Source organism: Quercus lobata, chromosome 5, assembly GCF_001633185.2.
Source record: "Quercus lobata isolate SW786 chromosome 5, ValleyOak3.0 Primary Assembly, whole genome shotgun sequence".
In the NCBI taxonomy this organism is placed as follows: Eukaryota; Viridiplantae; Streptophyta; class Magnoliopsida; order Fagales; family Fagaceae; genus Quercus; species Quercus lobata.
Window position 1 is genome coordinate 55,653,389 of NC_044908.1, and position 15,263 is coordinate 55,668,651.

Consider the following 15,263-nt stretch of genomic DNA (forward strand, 5'->3'; position numbering starts at 1 on the left):
TATTCAACCATTAAAAACTTAACAAGTTGAACTAACTGAAATTCACAACAATTTTTTAGTTAGAACTAAACAATACCCTCTTATTCAAAACCCAAATTTTAAAAATTTTAACTTTTGGTCCCAAATATCAAACATCCAACTATAATGCTAAATACATATTATCCAAGTGGCCATTAAAAAAATATTTGGGATAGCTTTCAAATATATATGCTAAAAAAAAATAGATACGTTTTTGGGCGCCATGGCTATAAAAGTGGCTCCGCCACTAATGTAAGTACCAATCGAATATTGCAAGATGTTTGATACACCCACCCACCAAAGAGATACAAATCGCAAATTGGCTAGTCTTTTCTGTCACATATTAGGTTCGATTAAACCATGATTATAGAGTCTGTCTTTTCATTTGGGCCATCATTTTATTTTCATTTTTTACATGATAAAGTGCCTCAACGATTGCTTAGTTGCCAATATATTCAAACAAACGCATTATATATTCAGATGAAAAGTAATTGTCTTAGTGACTAATGGGATAAAATACCATCAGATCAAAGATTTATACCTTTTAGAATTCTCCATTCCCTCAAGGCCTCAATTAAAACATGCGGCTAACAAAATATATGCATGTCACTTATTTCTCTGGTTGTTACGTTTCTTCTTATTATTTGACTTTTAAAAAAGAGAACAATTCAGGTCATTTTTTAGACAGCTTATCTGCCCCCATGCTTCTCACTAATCACTATAATACAGTATGAAAGGATCTCCAATACAAAATTGATTCCCTTATTATCAGCATCATGCCCTTCACTGATCACTATAATACAGTAGTTATTTGGTAATTTGTTAATGACTATTTTTTTTCCACGAGAAAAACAAATTTGAGCTCCGGAAATCATTCTCACATAGGAGGGAACAATATGTCATGTGGATCGTGTGGTTGATTTTTTTATTCTAAATTTTGTATATTTTATTAGCTAGGGAGAAAAAACATATGAAACAAGTTACGATTGATAAAATACTGAATGGGAAACATACATTTTAAATAATAAAAAATTAAAATTAAAAAGCTTTCATTCTGGTGGAGAAGATGCATTTAAAATCCTCATAATTTTAATGTTGTGGTAGTTTCAGTGAATCAACATGAAATATTTGAAGTATACACTTTTTTTTTTTTTTAATGAAAACATTTCAAGAATACTCAGGCTAATACACTGGTTACAAATATTTAATTACATATACTAGTAAACAAGTTGTCCTCACAGCTCAAACTCACGCTCCCCCCCCCCCCCCCAAAGCACTTAATACCTAGGGAGGTATCAACTTGTCCAAATGGTGTGCACATGCAATTATGAATTTTCCCATTAGAGAATCATTGTTTTAGTGCATTTACTTTGACATTCTCACCAAGAAGCCTTAAATCTTTGGCTAAATATTGATGCAACAACCTTTTCAAATAAAATCTAAAAAAATACGGCAACTTATGGCCTAAAGATCTCCTTGATCTTTACTTCAATGAACACATGATTACCTAAGAGAGTGGGCTCTCTTCCTTGAGAATAGAATCCCCTAGTTGTGTATGTCTAATATGTGAGAGAACAATTCCTCTCCCTTGCTTTAAACTAGGGCGGGTTTCCTATTTCCGTGCCCACCCCAATCTCACTTTAGGGCTGGTTTTTTACCCCTCCCCATTCTAGTAGATACTCATAGGTACCCATCCCACCACTCTCAATTTTTTAATATATATAATTTATTAATACTTTATTTTAAATACATAAATTAAAACTCATAAAATATTCTCTTTTATTAAGGGAAAAAAAAAAGTTCTAACATTACAAAACATTCTCAAAGCATAACCATACAACCATTCAAGCATTAAGAAACACAAAAACAATTCAAATATAATAATACAACAAATAAAAAATATAAATTCAAAAATATAATATAAAATAAATCATTAATTTAAAGTTTGAAAGATACAAACACATATATATGCCTTTTAAAAAAACCAACAAAAAATATTGTTTAATAGTTTAAATATAAATAGGGCAAGTGCAAAGTGAGTATCGGAAAAATTGTTAACCCTCATTTCCGCCTTATTTGTTGTGAAGGGAAAGTAAAACCCCTCCATTAAAGGCAGGTGAGGTACGTACTTGTGGGAGGCGGGTTTAAATTGTCCTTCCTACCTTAAAAGTGTAGTACATAAGAGTTTAGGGTTTTCTCAACTAAACCAATCCATTTTATACTTGGATTAGCTAATGGGCCACCCTACATGGGCTTTTAATAATGTGGCTTTATGTTAATTCAATTAAAAATAAATTTTAGTAACTCTTTACTAAAATAGTCAGGCCTAACAATTTACATAATAAATTTTTATTAAATCTATCTTAAGAGGATGTTTCATGTCTTTAATTGAATGGATTGAGAATAATGTTCCCAACATGCTACATGTGATTACTAATGTTTTGACAGTGCAAAATCTCACTTCGGTATATCATAGTAACCAGCAATTATTGTGAGATTATTGGTTCAAGTAACAATAGTTGGTAGAACGCAAAAATCTCATAGTGGTCCATTTTAGTATGTCTCAAACACTTAAGACATACTAATATATCAATAAAAAGTCTCCACTTGCATGATCAAGATAGATCATCATAATTGACATGTTACGGTCTTTGCAGATAAATTGCTTTATTTCATCACCGACCACAAATTAGGGGTAATGAGTTTACAAGGAACTTATGATTTAGATTTTCTCTATGTGAATCTCATTCTCATACCTAAATCACATACAATACTCCCTATGGACTACACTAAATATCTAAAAACTTATGCCCAAACAGTCATGGAAAATAGCACACTTTAATTAATCAAGGAATGTCACACATATTACACTCAAAGACATATATAGTTTGATAGTTATAATAGGAAAACGAGGATACGAAACTTTGAGAATGTTTTCTCCATAAATATAAAAAATGCCTCAACCAATGAAATGACAAGGCTCTTAGCAAAAATATATAGTATTTTAAACTGTCAAAATTTGGTATGAAAAAAGAAAAAGAAAAAGAAAAATAATTGTTAGTCAAGTGATTGGTCTAGTGACCTAATTCAGCACATGAAATTATGTTTTCTATCTTTTCTTTTCTTCTCCCACCCCTAATTTTTTTTATTTTTTGGTTTCTCTCACATGTTATTACTGTTCTGTCTTTTTTTATTTTTGAGAAGGATTACTATTTTGTCTTAATGTATATAGTCTTATATATATATATATATATATATATATGCTATTTTATGAATAATATACTTTCTTTTTTCTCTTTTCTTTTTATTTATTAGAAGGTTAGGGAAAATGTACTATATGTTATAGCTCCGTTTTTTTATGAATTTGGCTTATCTCTAGTACTTTTTTAACTAATTCCAATTAAAAAAACACTAGAGATAAGCCAAACTTTGTTTTGATATAAAGATAGTTTTCCGTGTTTTTTTTGTGTTTGGTAGCATCAGAAAAAATAAATTAAAGGAAAACTATTTTTAATCAACAGAAACAAAAAATATGGCTTATTTTAAGAGATTGTTTTCCATTAAATTTTTTTGTAAAACAAATCTATCTCTCAACAAACTAAATAAGTGAAATTAGAAATTATTTATCAACTTATTTAAAATTGCTATTAAACATAGAAAAATAAGATAATTTTATTAAAAATATATTTTTTTTAAAAATAGCTCACTTTCTAAAAAACATTTTCGCTAAAAATACTAATACACGCTGTCTCAAAAAAGAATTAATTTTAATTTTATTTTTGTTTATAATCTTTTAGGAATGGCTTAGAAGATTCCATGAATGAATGAATGATTGAATTCCATAAAATAAAATGGGTCCAGTTAATGTGTGCCCCACATATTAAGCTATCCATTTTTAGAAACATTTTCTTGAAAATTGAAAAAGTATTGACAGTTTTTTCAATTCCTGAAAAAATGTTTCCAAAATTAGATAGCTTAATGTGTGCCCTTAAGACACACATTAGCAAAATCCACATAAAATAAAAACTTGGAACTTTATGACATCATCAAGGATAGAGAAATCTGTACTTGTAAAGTCCTCACATGCGCTAGATAATTGGGGAGTGATTGGCTAATGCTATTTATATGGGTTTGACTTAGATCTAATACTTTTTTAATTGAATATTTTCTTTTATTTTAAATACATAATGATAAGTGGTAGTATGTTTTAATCTCTACATTTTATTTAATTAGTGAGTGATGTAACAATTTCTTGTTAAAATAAAAAAAATTCAGTTAAAAAATACTAAAAATAAACTAAACCTCATTTATATAGAATCGCTATCATCACCTCCCGTGCGTAACCATGTGCTTCTACAAGTCTAAAACATACTCCATAGTTGGTAGTCTTGACTTTTGCCAAACAATCTTTTCTGTTTTTTCTTCTTTTTTCTTTTTTATTACTTTATATAAATAATGTAATAAATTTCTTTCTTTTCTGTTTTTGCTAATATTAGTAGTAATCTTTAAATTTTCTGTTTTTGCTAATATTAGTAATTTTTTTAAAAAAAAAATTGGTTTGGATTAGTGTCAAGTATTAATTGGTTCTTTTAATAGCCCTTATCCAATTCTGAATATAATCTTATCCAATATTTGAAAATCATCATCATCAATTTTCTTTGTTTTTGCTAATATTAGTAGTAATTTTTAATTTTTAATTTTTGCTAATATTAGTAATTTTTTTTTAAAAAATTTGGTTTGGATTAGTGCCAAGTATTATTTGGTTCTTTCTTATCCAATTTTGAATATTATCGTCTCCAATATTTGAAAATCATCGTCATCCAATTCTTTTGCCTTCTAAACCCTTTTCATTTTCCGAATCAATCTCTCTCTCTCTCCCTCTCACACATGGCACAACACAAAACAAAATACGCACGTACCTCAATCCAGCTCTCATGTTATATTTAAAGACACGAGCCTCACCTCTTTTCATACACACAGTGTCTCTCTCTCTTCTAGTTTAACTCTGTTTTTTTTTCCTTATATCTTTCTGGTTCTTTTTCTTTTCTATGAGAAAAAGAATACTGCGTCTTTCTTAAAAAGACAGTCATCACAAGGAAGAAGAAGAGGAAGAAGGGAAAATGGAAGGAGGGATAGCTACGGCCGATACATCAGCTTTTAAAGAATGCTTTGCTCTAACATGGAAAAACCCTTATATTCTTCGCTTAGCTCTCTCTGCTGGGATTGGTGGCCTTCTCTTCGGCTATGACACTGGTATATATAAATATAATTCTCTCTTTCTCTCTCTCTTTTTGGGTATCTATGTATGTGTTTGTGTATATTCTAAACATGATTTTTTTTTTTTTTTTTGGTGTGTAGGAGTGATATCAGGAGCTCTTCTTTACATTAGAGATGATTTCGACGAGGTGGATCGAAAGACCTACCTGCAGGTGATTTTATCTACTACCAAATATATATCACATAATCTATGCATGTCTTTGAATATGTCTTCATCTTCTCCTTGTTAATTTTATTCAGTTTCTAAAAGCCTCTCATATATGATAAATAAATGTTCCTATTTGTTTTTCCTAATATATATACATATAATAAATATTTATTTATTTATTTACCTTTACAATGGCTAAATTACCCTTAACAAGTTCATTATTATTATTATTGATGTAGAACTTACGTTTTTTTCTAACTTTTCCATTCTTAATTTGGCACATATGTAAACCTGAATTCGTGAAAAAAAACTAAAAAAAGTGGATAAAAAAAAATTAAGAAATCTTTTTTTTTAAAATATAAAAAACACCCAATATAATAATTTTCATGGATGTTTGAAATGTTGTTTGGACTAATGCTTTTTTCCTTACTTGTCGTGTTCGAGGCGTGTGACCAAAATTTAGTCATTATTAAATATATAAAAAAATTGGAGAAGTCTGTGTTTTTTTTGGGTAACATTAAAATTGGAGAAGTCTCTATTCAAGTCCCAAGCAAATGATTCTCAAAAAAAAAAAAAAAAAAAAGTCCCAAGCAAATCTTTTTTCCTTCTTTTTTAGATAAGTCTTTTTCGTTCAATTACTTTTTTTTTATTTTTTTATTTTTTGTTCTTTATTATGGATAAGAATCCATAGATAAAAAAAAAAAAAAAAAAAAAAAAAAAAAAAAAAAAAAAAAAGATCTAGGTAACAATATAAGAGATTTAAGGATTAAATTCCACCTACCCTAAAACCGATCAACGGATCGCCACAAATTAAAATAGAAAATTTTATTGTATATATCTAAAAAAAGAATAAACTAGTGTTAGTTTGACAAGCGTCGTTTGTTATGTGGTCAGTATGTTGACAAGTGTCAAAACATTATTGAGCATGACACTTTTAGTCTTGACTTCACTTAATCAAACAAGACTCTTGCTTTTCTAATAAAACAAGAAGAAATTGGACCTAGAATATTTGGGTCAGCTCAGCTTTATTTTTTATGGGCTTTCACAGGCCCTTCACAATTGTGAAGGTCCATTCGGCTTAATTTCTATCCATGAATCTATAAAATTAGTCATTCAATTTTTACACAATAATACATTTTTTTAATAACCAATATTTACTAATTAATCTGCAGTATTCTGTTAAAATTTGACTAATTTCAATTTAAATTTTTTTTCTGAATTCTAAAAACCTTAAATTTACTCACAATGATTTTGGACTCTGTGGCATCTCCAACCTTATTAAACAAGGGACAGAAGTGAATTCACAAGATTCAATGATGTGATAAGGGTTTGGTTAATGAATGTTTCTAAAACATTTGTTAATGAATTATTTTAAGAAAATTCTGATACAACTTTTAGGAGAAATATAAAAAGTTATCAAAAATATTAATTACTTTTTTTTTCTTATAAAAATTTTCTAAAAATATTTCCTTAACCAATACCCTTCCATTAACTATTCCCATCTAATAATTCCTATTAAAATGTTTAAAAAAATTCAAAGTTGCTTTTTTCTTTTATATAATCTTTATTGATTCGAACCAAGAAATTTAATCTCAAATCATGGTGTGTATATATATTGGGGGTGGCGGGTTAGGGGATTTGTAGTAATATACTAATATATAGTTATCTAAAAATATATATAAAACAGAACACGAACTTTGTTTCTAAAAAAAAAAAACTTTTTGCTAACATCATAATAATATGCCATGTAAGTTTTTGAGGTTTCAATATTTTACACGTCATTATTTTATTATATTTTTTTAATTAGATATAAATTATATTCCATATTTAAACCCTCCTTTAAAATTTTATCAAATCATATCTTATTTAAACATTAGAATATATAGTTCCATATACAAATGTAATCATAATAAATAACTATACTAGTTCTATATAAATTTTTTTTTTAAAAGAACTACGCTAATATTAATTAATTACCTTAATTATTGAATTTCATATTTTGACAAAAAAAATTGTTAAAAAGGGAAGAAAAAAAAATCATATTTTGTTAAGTTTTCTGGTGCAGCATTGCATCATTGTATGAGTTATCGATTAGTTATTTATTTATTTGTGTGTACTTAACAGGTTCAAAATTAAAAATCCATATTATTACTAATTTGTGAAACTAAAATGTATTTTAAGTTATTAACTGTGTTTGGTGACAATACATGTGTATAGGAAACTATAGTGAGCATGGCACTTGCAGGTGCAATTGTTGGAGCTGCTATTGGTGGATGGTTGAATGATCGCTATGGAAGGAAACCTGCACTTCTCATAGGAGACGTTTCGTTCTTTATTGGAGCTGTGATCATGGCTGCTGCCAATGGCCCACCTCTTCTAATTGTTGGACGTATTTTTGTTGGATTTGGCGTTGGAATGGCATCAATGACATCCCCTTTGTACATTTCTGAAACTTCCCCAGCCAAAATACGCGGTGCCCTCGTTAGTACCAATTCATTTCTTATAACCGGGGGCCAGTTCCTTTCCTACCTTATCAACTTGGCCTTTACCGAGGTAAGCAAGCAAATGTAGTTGTAATTTTAAAGTTTAGGAGTGCTTGGATACTCATTCACATTTCACCAACTTGCATTGAGTTCAATATAGCATTTTTCAAAACACTAGTGGTAGTTGTTCTATTTGGAGACGCATAAAAATTTGGGCTACTAATTATACTGAACTTTTCCTTTGTTATTGTAATTGTGTTAACAAAACAGTATAATTTTGCTATTTCAACAGTTATTTTGCACTCTACAATCAGTTTTTCATTTTCATATATTGTAATGCTTGTACTCTAGGCAGCTGAAAAAGATGTTAACTTGCGTGTTTTTCTGTATAGGCTCCAGGAACATGGCGCTGGATGCTTGGAGTTGCAGCAGTTCCTGCTGTGGTGCAGTTTGTCCTGATGATGTATCTTCCAGAGTCACCCCGTTGGCTATACCGCAAGGTTCCTCTCTCATAAACTAGTTGTTTCATAGTCTTATATAATCGAATATATGCTTTGTTCGAATCAAAGATTGTTAAGCACGTCTTTTGAATTAACAGGGTAGAGTAGAAGAGGCAAAAGCTTTACTGGCGAAAATATACCCAGCCCATCAGTTGGAAACAGAGATGCAAGATCTACATGACTCTGTAGAAGCAGAGATTAAGGAAACAGGATCTGCTGGAAAGATAACCTATAAAGAACTATGGAGAACCAAAACAGTAAGAAGAGGACTAATTGCAGGAGTTGGTCTTCAGATCTTCCAGCAGTTTGTGGGCATAAACACAGTCATGTACTATAGCCCCACCATAATTCAGTTGGCTGGAATTGCATCTAATCAAACTGCACTCCTCCTCTCACTCGTCACTTCTGGCCTCAATGCTGCGGGCTCCATCGTGAGCATCTACTTGATTGACCGGACTGGGAGAAGGAAACTTGCTATTGTCAGTTTGTCTGGTGTGGTAATTGCACTTGCGGTTCTATGTGGAATCTTTTACCATACCACAACACATTCACCAGAAGTGACACCGACTATAACCTCTAATCTCCAAGATTACACCTGCCCAGATTATAGTTCGGCTGCAAATGCTAATAGTTGGCATTGTATGGATTGTTTGGCAGCTTCATCTCCAACATGTGGGTTCTGTGCCTCAGCCACTGATAAGGTAGATGTAAATTTCATTGTGTATCCCTCTAGAAAGTATTTTCTCAAATTCTAAATAACAGTGCTACTACCTCTTTATGGTTCACTTTTTTCATTTTATTTATTCTCACTTAACTTTGGCATTGTTATCCATCTTACAGTTATTGCCAGGGGAGTGTGTGATCTCAAATGACACACTGAAAGACATCTGCCAGGGAGATGATAGGCTTTGGTACACTAGGGGATGTCCAAGCAAAACTGGATGGCTTGCACTTTGTGGGTTGGCTCTTTACATCATATTTTTCTCTCCTGGAATGGGAAGTGTCCCATGGCTTGTCAACTCCGAGATCTATCCACTAAGGTATAGAGGCATTTGTGGTGGAATTGCTGCCACAGTAAACTGGAGCTCAAACCTTGTTGTATCCCAGTCCTTCTTATCATTAACAAAAGCTATTGGGACTCCCTGGACTTTCCTCATGTTTGGGGTCATTGCTGTTATAGGCGTAGTCTTTGTTTTGATTTGTGTCCCAGAAACAAAGGGCCTACCAATTGAGGAGATAGAGAAGATGCTGGAGAATAGAGCTATTCACTTAAAGTTTTGGAAGAAACGCTCTGATAATTCGGAGAAGAATATCGAAATTCCCTGAAAAGAAGTTCTATTTTGTTGAGCTTTGAGTAGGGAATCCTGGTAATTGGCCAATATTTTTATTTTTGCTAAACCGGGAAATTGGTCATTATAGTTTCTAATGGTACACTGAAATACCGTAAATTACTTTGGTCAATTGTAGTGTGTTTCTCTCTCCAAAAAAAAAAAAAAAAATTGCAGTGTGTTGGAAGAAGGATATCTATAATTTTACTTTTCATTGGCCAAAGTGTTGTATGGGGTCGAAATTTCATCTTGTATATAGAATAAAGAAGTTTCCTTGTGCATACTATTTAGCTATTGTCTACTGCTTATGAATGACACACCCAACAAAACCAATGGACCTCTGTCCACCCAAAATACTTCCTCATGTTATATTAGTTATTTATTGTATGGGCAAGACTTAAGTACAATATTTAGATGTTCTTCTTCATGTTCTCCTCTTAAAATTTTGTCATGTGAAATTTTTTCTCATACGATGGAAATGTATTTTTTTAGTTAAATAGTCACATCACATGGCTAAATCTTAAATAGAGAACCTAAGAAACAATATCTAAGATATTGTACCTAAATTTTGTCCCGATTTGCATCTATATACCCACACTTAAAATTCTTGTGTTGATAACGTTTGCGCCAAAACAAGCTCCTATTGCATTGAATACCTAAAGTAGATCATATCTTTACGTAACTGAAATAAATATATAGACCTATTCTTTGCTACTAGGGCAAGCCAAGAATTACATGTTGTATTTCATATTAACTTTTTAGACATTTGCAATCTAATAAATTTTAGTATATAATGTTATTATATTCTAGGATATAAAATTATAAAATTATATATAAATATATAGGGCAAGGCTTGTGTCCAGTGAAAATTTTCACTGGACACGGCAAGATTTGGACATGTGTCCAAGAGTGGACACATGTCCAATGAAAACTTTCACTGGATACAAGCCAGACCCATATATATATACATATAGAGATAGGTTCAAGTTACACCCAATATAACTCTACAAAAGTTACACCCTTTTTAAGTCATAGATTTCCAAAAGATCTAATAGTCAAAAAAATAGCATTAAATGCTAATTAATTTACACATTATTCACTTAATTAATAGTAGCTTTGTTTCTCTTTCTGTACTTATTGTTTAAAACATTATTTATATATATATATATATATATATATATTCTTTTTTGGGCATATATTTACAATACTCTTTCACCCTACATCTTCTTCTACCAGACTACCACTACTACTCTTTCTTTCCTTGTACAAGTCTGCAATGTCTTTCTTTGTTTTCCTTTTTCTTTCTAATTCTTTGTTCCTCTCTCTATTCTCTTGCGCCACTTTCAGATTGGACCTATTGTCTTCCCCACCTTACTTTTTTTTTAAAATTTTTTTTATCTCAATGTAGTTTCATCTAGAGCTTCTTTTTTCTTTTTTCCGCTAGGTAATATTTGACACCCATAACTCTTGAAACCCAAAGAAGAAAAAAATGGAAGAGAAAATTTGAAAACAAACTTTGAATTAGAAAAGTAATAGAAAATTAATTGTAATTGTGTTGTTGTTCCTGAGTTTCAGTTTGTAAAGTGGATTAGTTTTAATGGGCAAATAGATCTAACGAAGATTACTGGTTCAGAGAGTGTTGGTGCCCCTCCAAAGCCATAGTTTGTGGTAGTTCTTAAGACTTACTCTCTCATTCAAGAAGAATAAAAGAGATTAAAATTACAATCAAATTGATGATATGGTAGTAATTATCTGATGCTTATAATTGCTGCTCCTGGTGTTAATGTTTTTTCTTGAACATTTTGTGAAAGTGGACGAGGAAAGTGATAGAGGAAAAATGAATTACAGTGAAATAAAGAGAGAGAAAAAGAGAGACAAGAAGTAATTAATTAGGAGAGAGTTAATAAAGATGCTATTAATTAGGTAAATATTTAATGATGAGTTGAAAAAATTGTGTTTCTTTTTTAATCGTTAGATTTTTTGGAAATCTATAACTTAAAAAATGTTTAACTCTTGTAGAGTTACACCAGGTGTAACTTGAACTCATTTCATATATATATATATATATATATATAACACATTAATGGTTTGAGAGGAGATATTTCATATTCAAATCTTAGATCTCTTAAAAATATCAGAAGATGTCAACCAATTAAATTACAAGACTTTTGATTCATCATTAATCCCCAATATAAAATTACATAATGCACTCAATTACTAAGGAGAAGCACTTTGAATCAGAACTCATTTTTAGTTTACGATTTTGCAAGAAAATCTTATTCTTCTCAACCATTTGCTTTTACTTATAGTAGATTTTACCAATTCTTTCTTTGTATTTTAATGTTTGGATGCCACTAGAACATTAAGCGTGATTCTCCTTGAGAGTTAGGCACTTATATTTCAAAATCAGAATGAGGAAGGATTTGCTTAAGATGATTCCATGAACTTTTGAAACAAGCTTATAAATCATTTCTACATGTTAAATTGTTAATGCTTATATATTCAGAAATTTTCTATATAAATTTTAGTTTTAGGGATTTAAAAAAAGTGGTAGAAATTTTAAATATATGACTCTCCTAACTTATTTACGGTAAATTAAATAATATTAAATTCTTCACATGCTTTATGCCAGAGTTTTTTTTTTTTTTTTTAATTTAATTTTATTGTTGATGAGCTTTATGAGGTTATACTTAATAGGTAGATGTGAAAAGAACCAGGATCATGTAAATGACATTGTCCTAAAAACATTGAAATACTAAAGTTTGTTTGGTTGTCTTAAACATTGAAATCCAATGTCATTTAGTTCTTAAACAAAGATTTAAGAACTAAAGTTTGTTTGGTTGTCAATGTATAAAGCAAAATTTAAAAATTATTTTCATAGAACAAAACATTACAAATAAAAGGCCTTGAATACATGAAAATACTTAAAGTTTTTTATTTTTATTTTTTGCAATGTTCAATTATGTTAAAATAGATATGTTTAAAAGGGAAAATAAAAGGTATATAATAACTATGAAGTTTACAATTTGATGGTACAAATTTTGCCAAAGTAAATGATTATATTAAATTTTCTTTTGTTTAATGTTGTAATATAAGTACAATATTCATGTAAGAAGACATTAAGACAAGGTAATTCTGTTAATGCTGATTTACCAACTTCTTAATTAATATAAAGATGGATTTTCTTCTTTGAAAAAAAAAAAAAAGAAAAAGTTAAGAAGACATTTGTAGGGGCGGTTTTTGGGGCCCAGGCCCAGCAAGTAAGTGGTTCTGGCCTAAAGGACCCTAGACAATGAATTTGTAGAGAACGGGTTACAGAACTAGGGCTGAACGAAGTGAACGTTAGTTAATTGTATGCCATGCAACAGTCTGAATCATAAGAATATCTCATTTATGTCCACAGGATACCGGTCCGAGGAGACGTATGAGAACACCTCTTACTCTGATTAAAGACTACAGAATTCTTTAATCTCTCTCTCTCTCTTTTTTCCCTCTAAATTTTCCGATCCCTTCTTCATGGGGATTTCCTTCCCTTATATAGCCTCCTTAAATTGATAAGAGCCTTACACTTATTAATCATCTGGACCTTCACTTGAGTGCCTGTCCCATCGGACATCCACCTTATCTTTCTGTGAGTTGCATTGACCAATGTAACACTGTTCGCCTGTCTTCTCCACATTAATGCGGCTAGAAAAGTAGCTTCCTTGTATTTAATGCGGCAGTTGTGGTCTCTCCCTGGACATCCTATACTTTTGTTCTTCTCCCTGCTTTGTGAGGCTTATCCTTATAGAGAATAAGTTTGGTCTGGAGCTGGCGTAAAAGGTGTCTTTTATGCCAGCCAATCAGCCAATCCTGAAGCGACACATCAGCCAAAACATTTAAACTCAATACACCTTATTACATGCCATTATAACCCAATTAAAACCCCAAATGTTCCTCAAACACGTTCAAAGCTTCTTCTTCAAACGGCAAACCAAGGGCAGACTCTCCTCCTCCTCCCCACAACGGATCACCAGAGTTATTTTTAGAGCTTGAAAAAGATGCCGAATCCGCCGTTAGTCTAGTGTCACAATCTCAAGGTTTGTTTTCTCATGATTTGGTGGTTTTCCCCTATTTTTAATTTCGAAATATCAATGGGATTGGTTTTTTTTTGGACGTCAATCACTTGATTTGGTATGGGTTTTTCTGTTTTTCTTATTAGATTCTTAAATCTTAAGTGGTAGGTTCAATGGTAGGGAGATGGATTGAATATGAATGTGGTCAATTTTTCTTCATGTTTTCAGAAAAAATTATAAATCTTAAGTAGGTTTTGATTGGATTCTTAAATCTTAAGTGGTAGGTTCAATCCCATCTGATTGTGGTTCTTTAGTGATATGAAGGAGAATAGGATTTTTCACATTAAAAGAACAAGAACTAGAATGATGAGAATAAGATTCAGGACTTCTCTCTATTTTTTATAAAAAAATTTAAATAATTACGTCCATATTTATACTACTAATTTAGAAAATTCAAAGAGAACTTATAGACTTTTGTTTGGAGTAGTATTTTTAAGAAGCAATTAGAGTGAGGGTTGTATATAATAGAAGTGCATAAGGATTAAAATGATGTTACTAATTTTCCCTATGAGGTGGAAAAAAATTAAAGAAATTAACCAATTGCTAATTCTTGTTTAATTTCAAAGCAATAAACTTATGGTCAATCCCATTGTGCTCAAATTTCAATTCAGTCAAAAGATATGCTAATAAAAAAATTACGATTTTTACAAGCTGAAGTCATAACAGAATTTGAAGTACATTGGCAGATGCTAATGACATACTTGATACCACTTGGACAGAGTTTACTTTTTTTTTTTAAAAATGGTAATCTTTATAGATGTTCCAGATCTGTTGGTGAGAATTTCAAACTAGGATTGATTAAAAAAAAAAAAAAAATCAGACTAGATAGATGACAGCAAGCATTATGACTTAATGTTCACCATGAGGTTTGATATTTCTATTGCTTTGTTGTGTAGTTGTACCCTTCGTTTTGTATTGACTTCTCAAGACTTAGTGTTTTTATTGTCTGGATTTTTCAGCTAATGTTGGTTGCAGCTTATTCTCAATTTTTTCCCCAGCTCTGATTATTTTTCTTTTTTCCCAGCTGTGATGCAGAATTGCAGATAGATGGTTTTGAATACTTAAAAGAAAACTTCCCTACTGGCTTGACTGAATTCTTGGAGTATATGGCTAGAGTTGGTGAACAATCTGTCATCCTATGCCGATGTGGATATGAAGCCTAAACATCCTGTATTTTGAAGAAACAACTGAATCATTAAAACTTCCAGAAACTTTGATATGAATGTATTGTTAATTAGTAACTTTTAGAAAGAATTGTGATAGGTTTTACTTAAATGTATTTCCAATCCTATGATCATCTTTTGTATACCGAACCATGACAGGCTTTATTTAAAATGTATTTCCAATCCTATGATCCTCTTTTTGAAGAATATATCATGACAGGTTTTATTTCA

At 30.8% G+C, this 15,263-nt stretch overlaps 1 protein-coding gene and 1 long non-coding RNA gene across 2 annotated transcripts; both read left to right on the top strand.

Moving 5' to 3' along the window:
• The first annotated feature begins 5,099 nt into the window (after positions 1 to 5,099).
• On the top strand, positions 5,100 to 10,087 carry LOC115988793 (probable inositol transporter 2). Its single transcript, XM_031112408.1, has 6 exons — positions 5,100 to 5,271; positions 5,377 to 5,447; positions 7,661 to 7,996; positions 8,319 to 8,426; positions 8,525 to 9,127; positions 9,267 to 10,087. Exons 1-6 carry the CDS (start codon positions 5,139 to 5,141, stop codon positions 9,750 to 9,752), a joined length of 1,737 nt encoding a protein of 578 aa, XP_030968268.1. The 5' UTR covers positions 5,100 to 5,138; the 3' UTR covers positions 9,753 to 10,087.
• A 3,604-nt stretch (positions 10,088 to 13,691) lies between these two features.
• LOC115992386 lies at positions 13,692 to 14,991 on the top strand. The gene is made up of 2 exons (XR_004092498.1): positions 13,692 to 13,833; positions 14,894 to 14,991. It is a non-coding gene; the product is annotated as an uncharacterized LOC115992386 (long non-coding RNA).
• Positions 14,992 to 15,263: the final 272 nt, after the last annotated feature.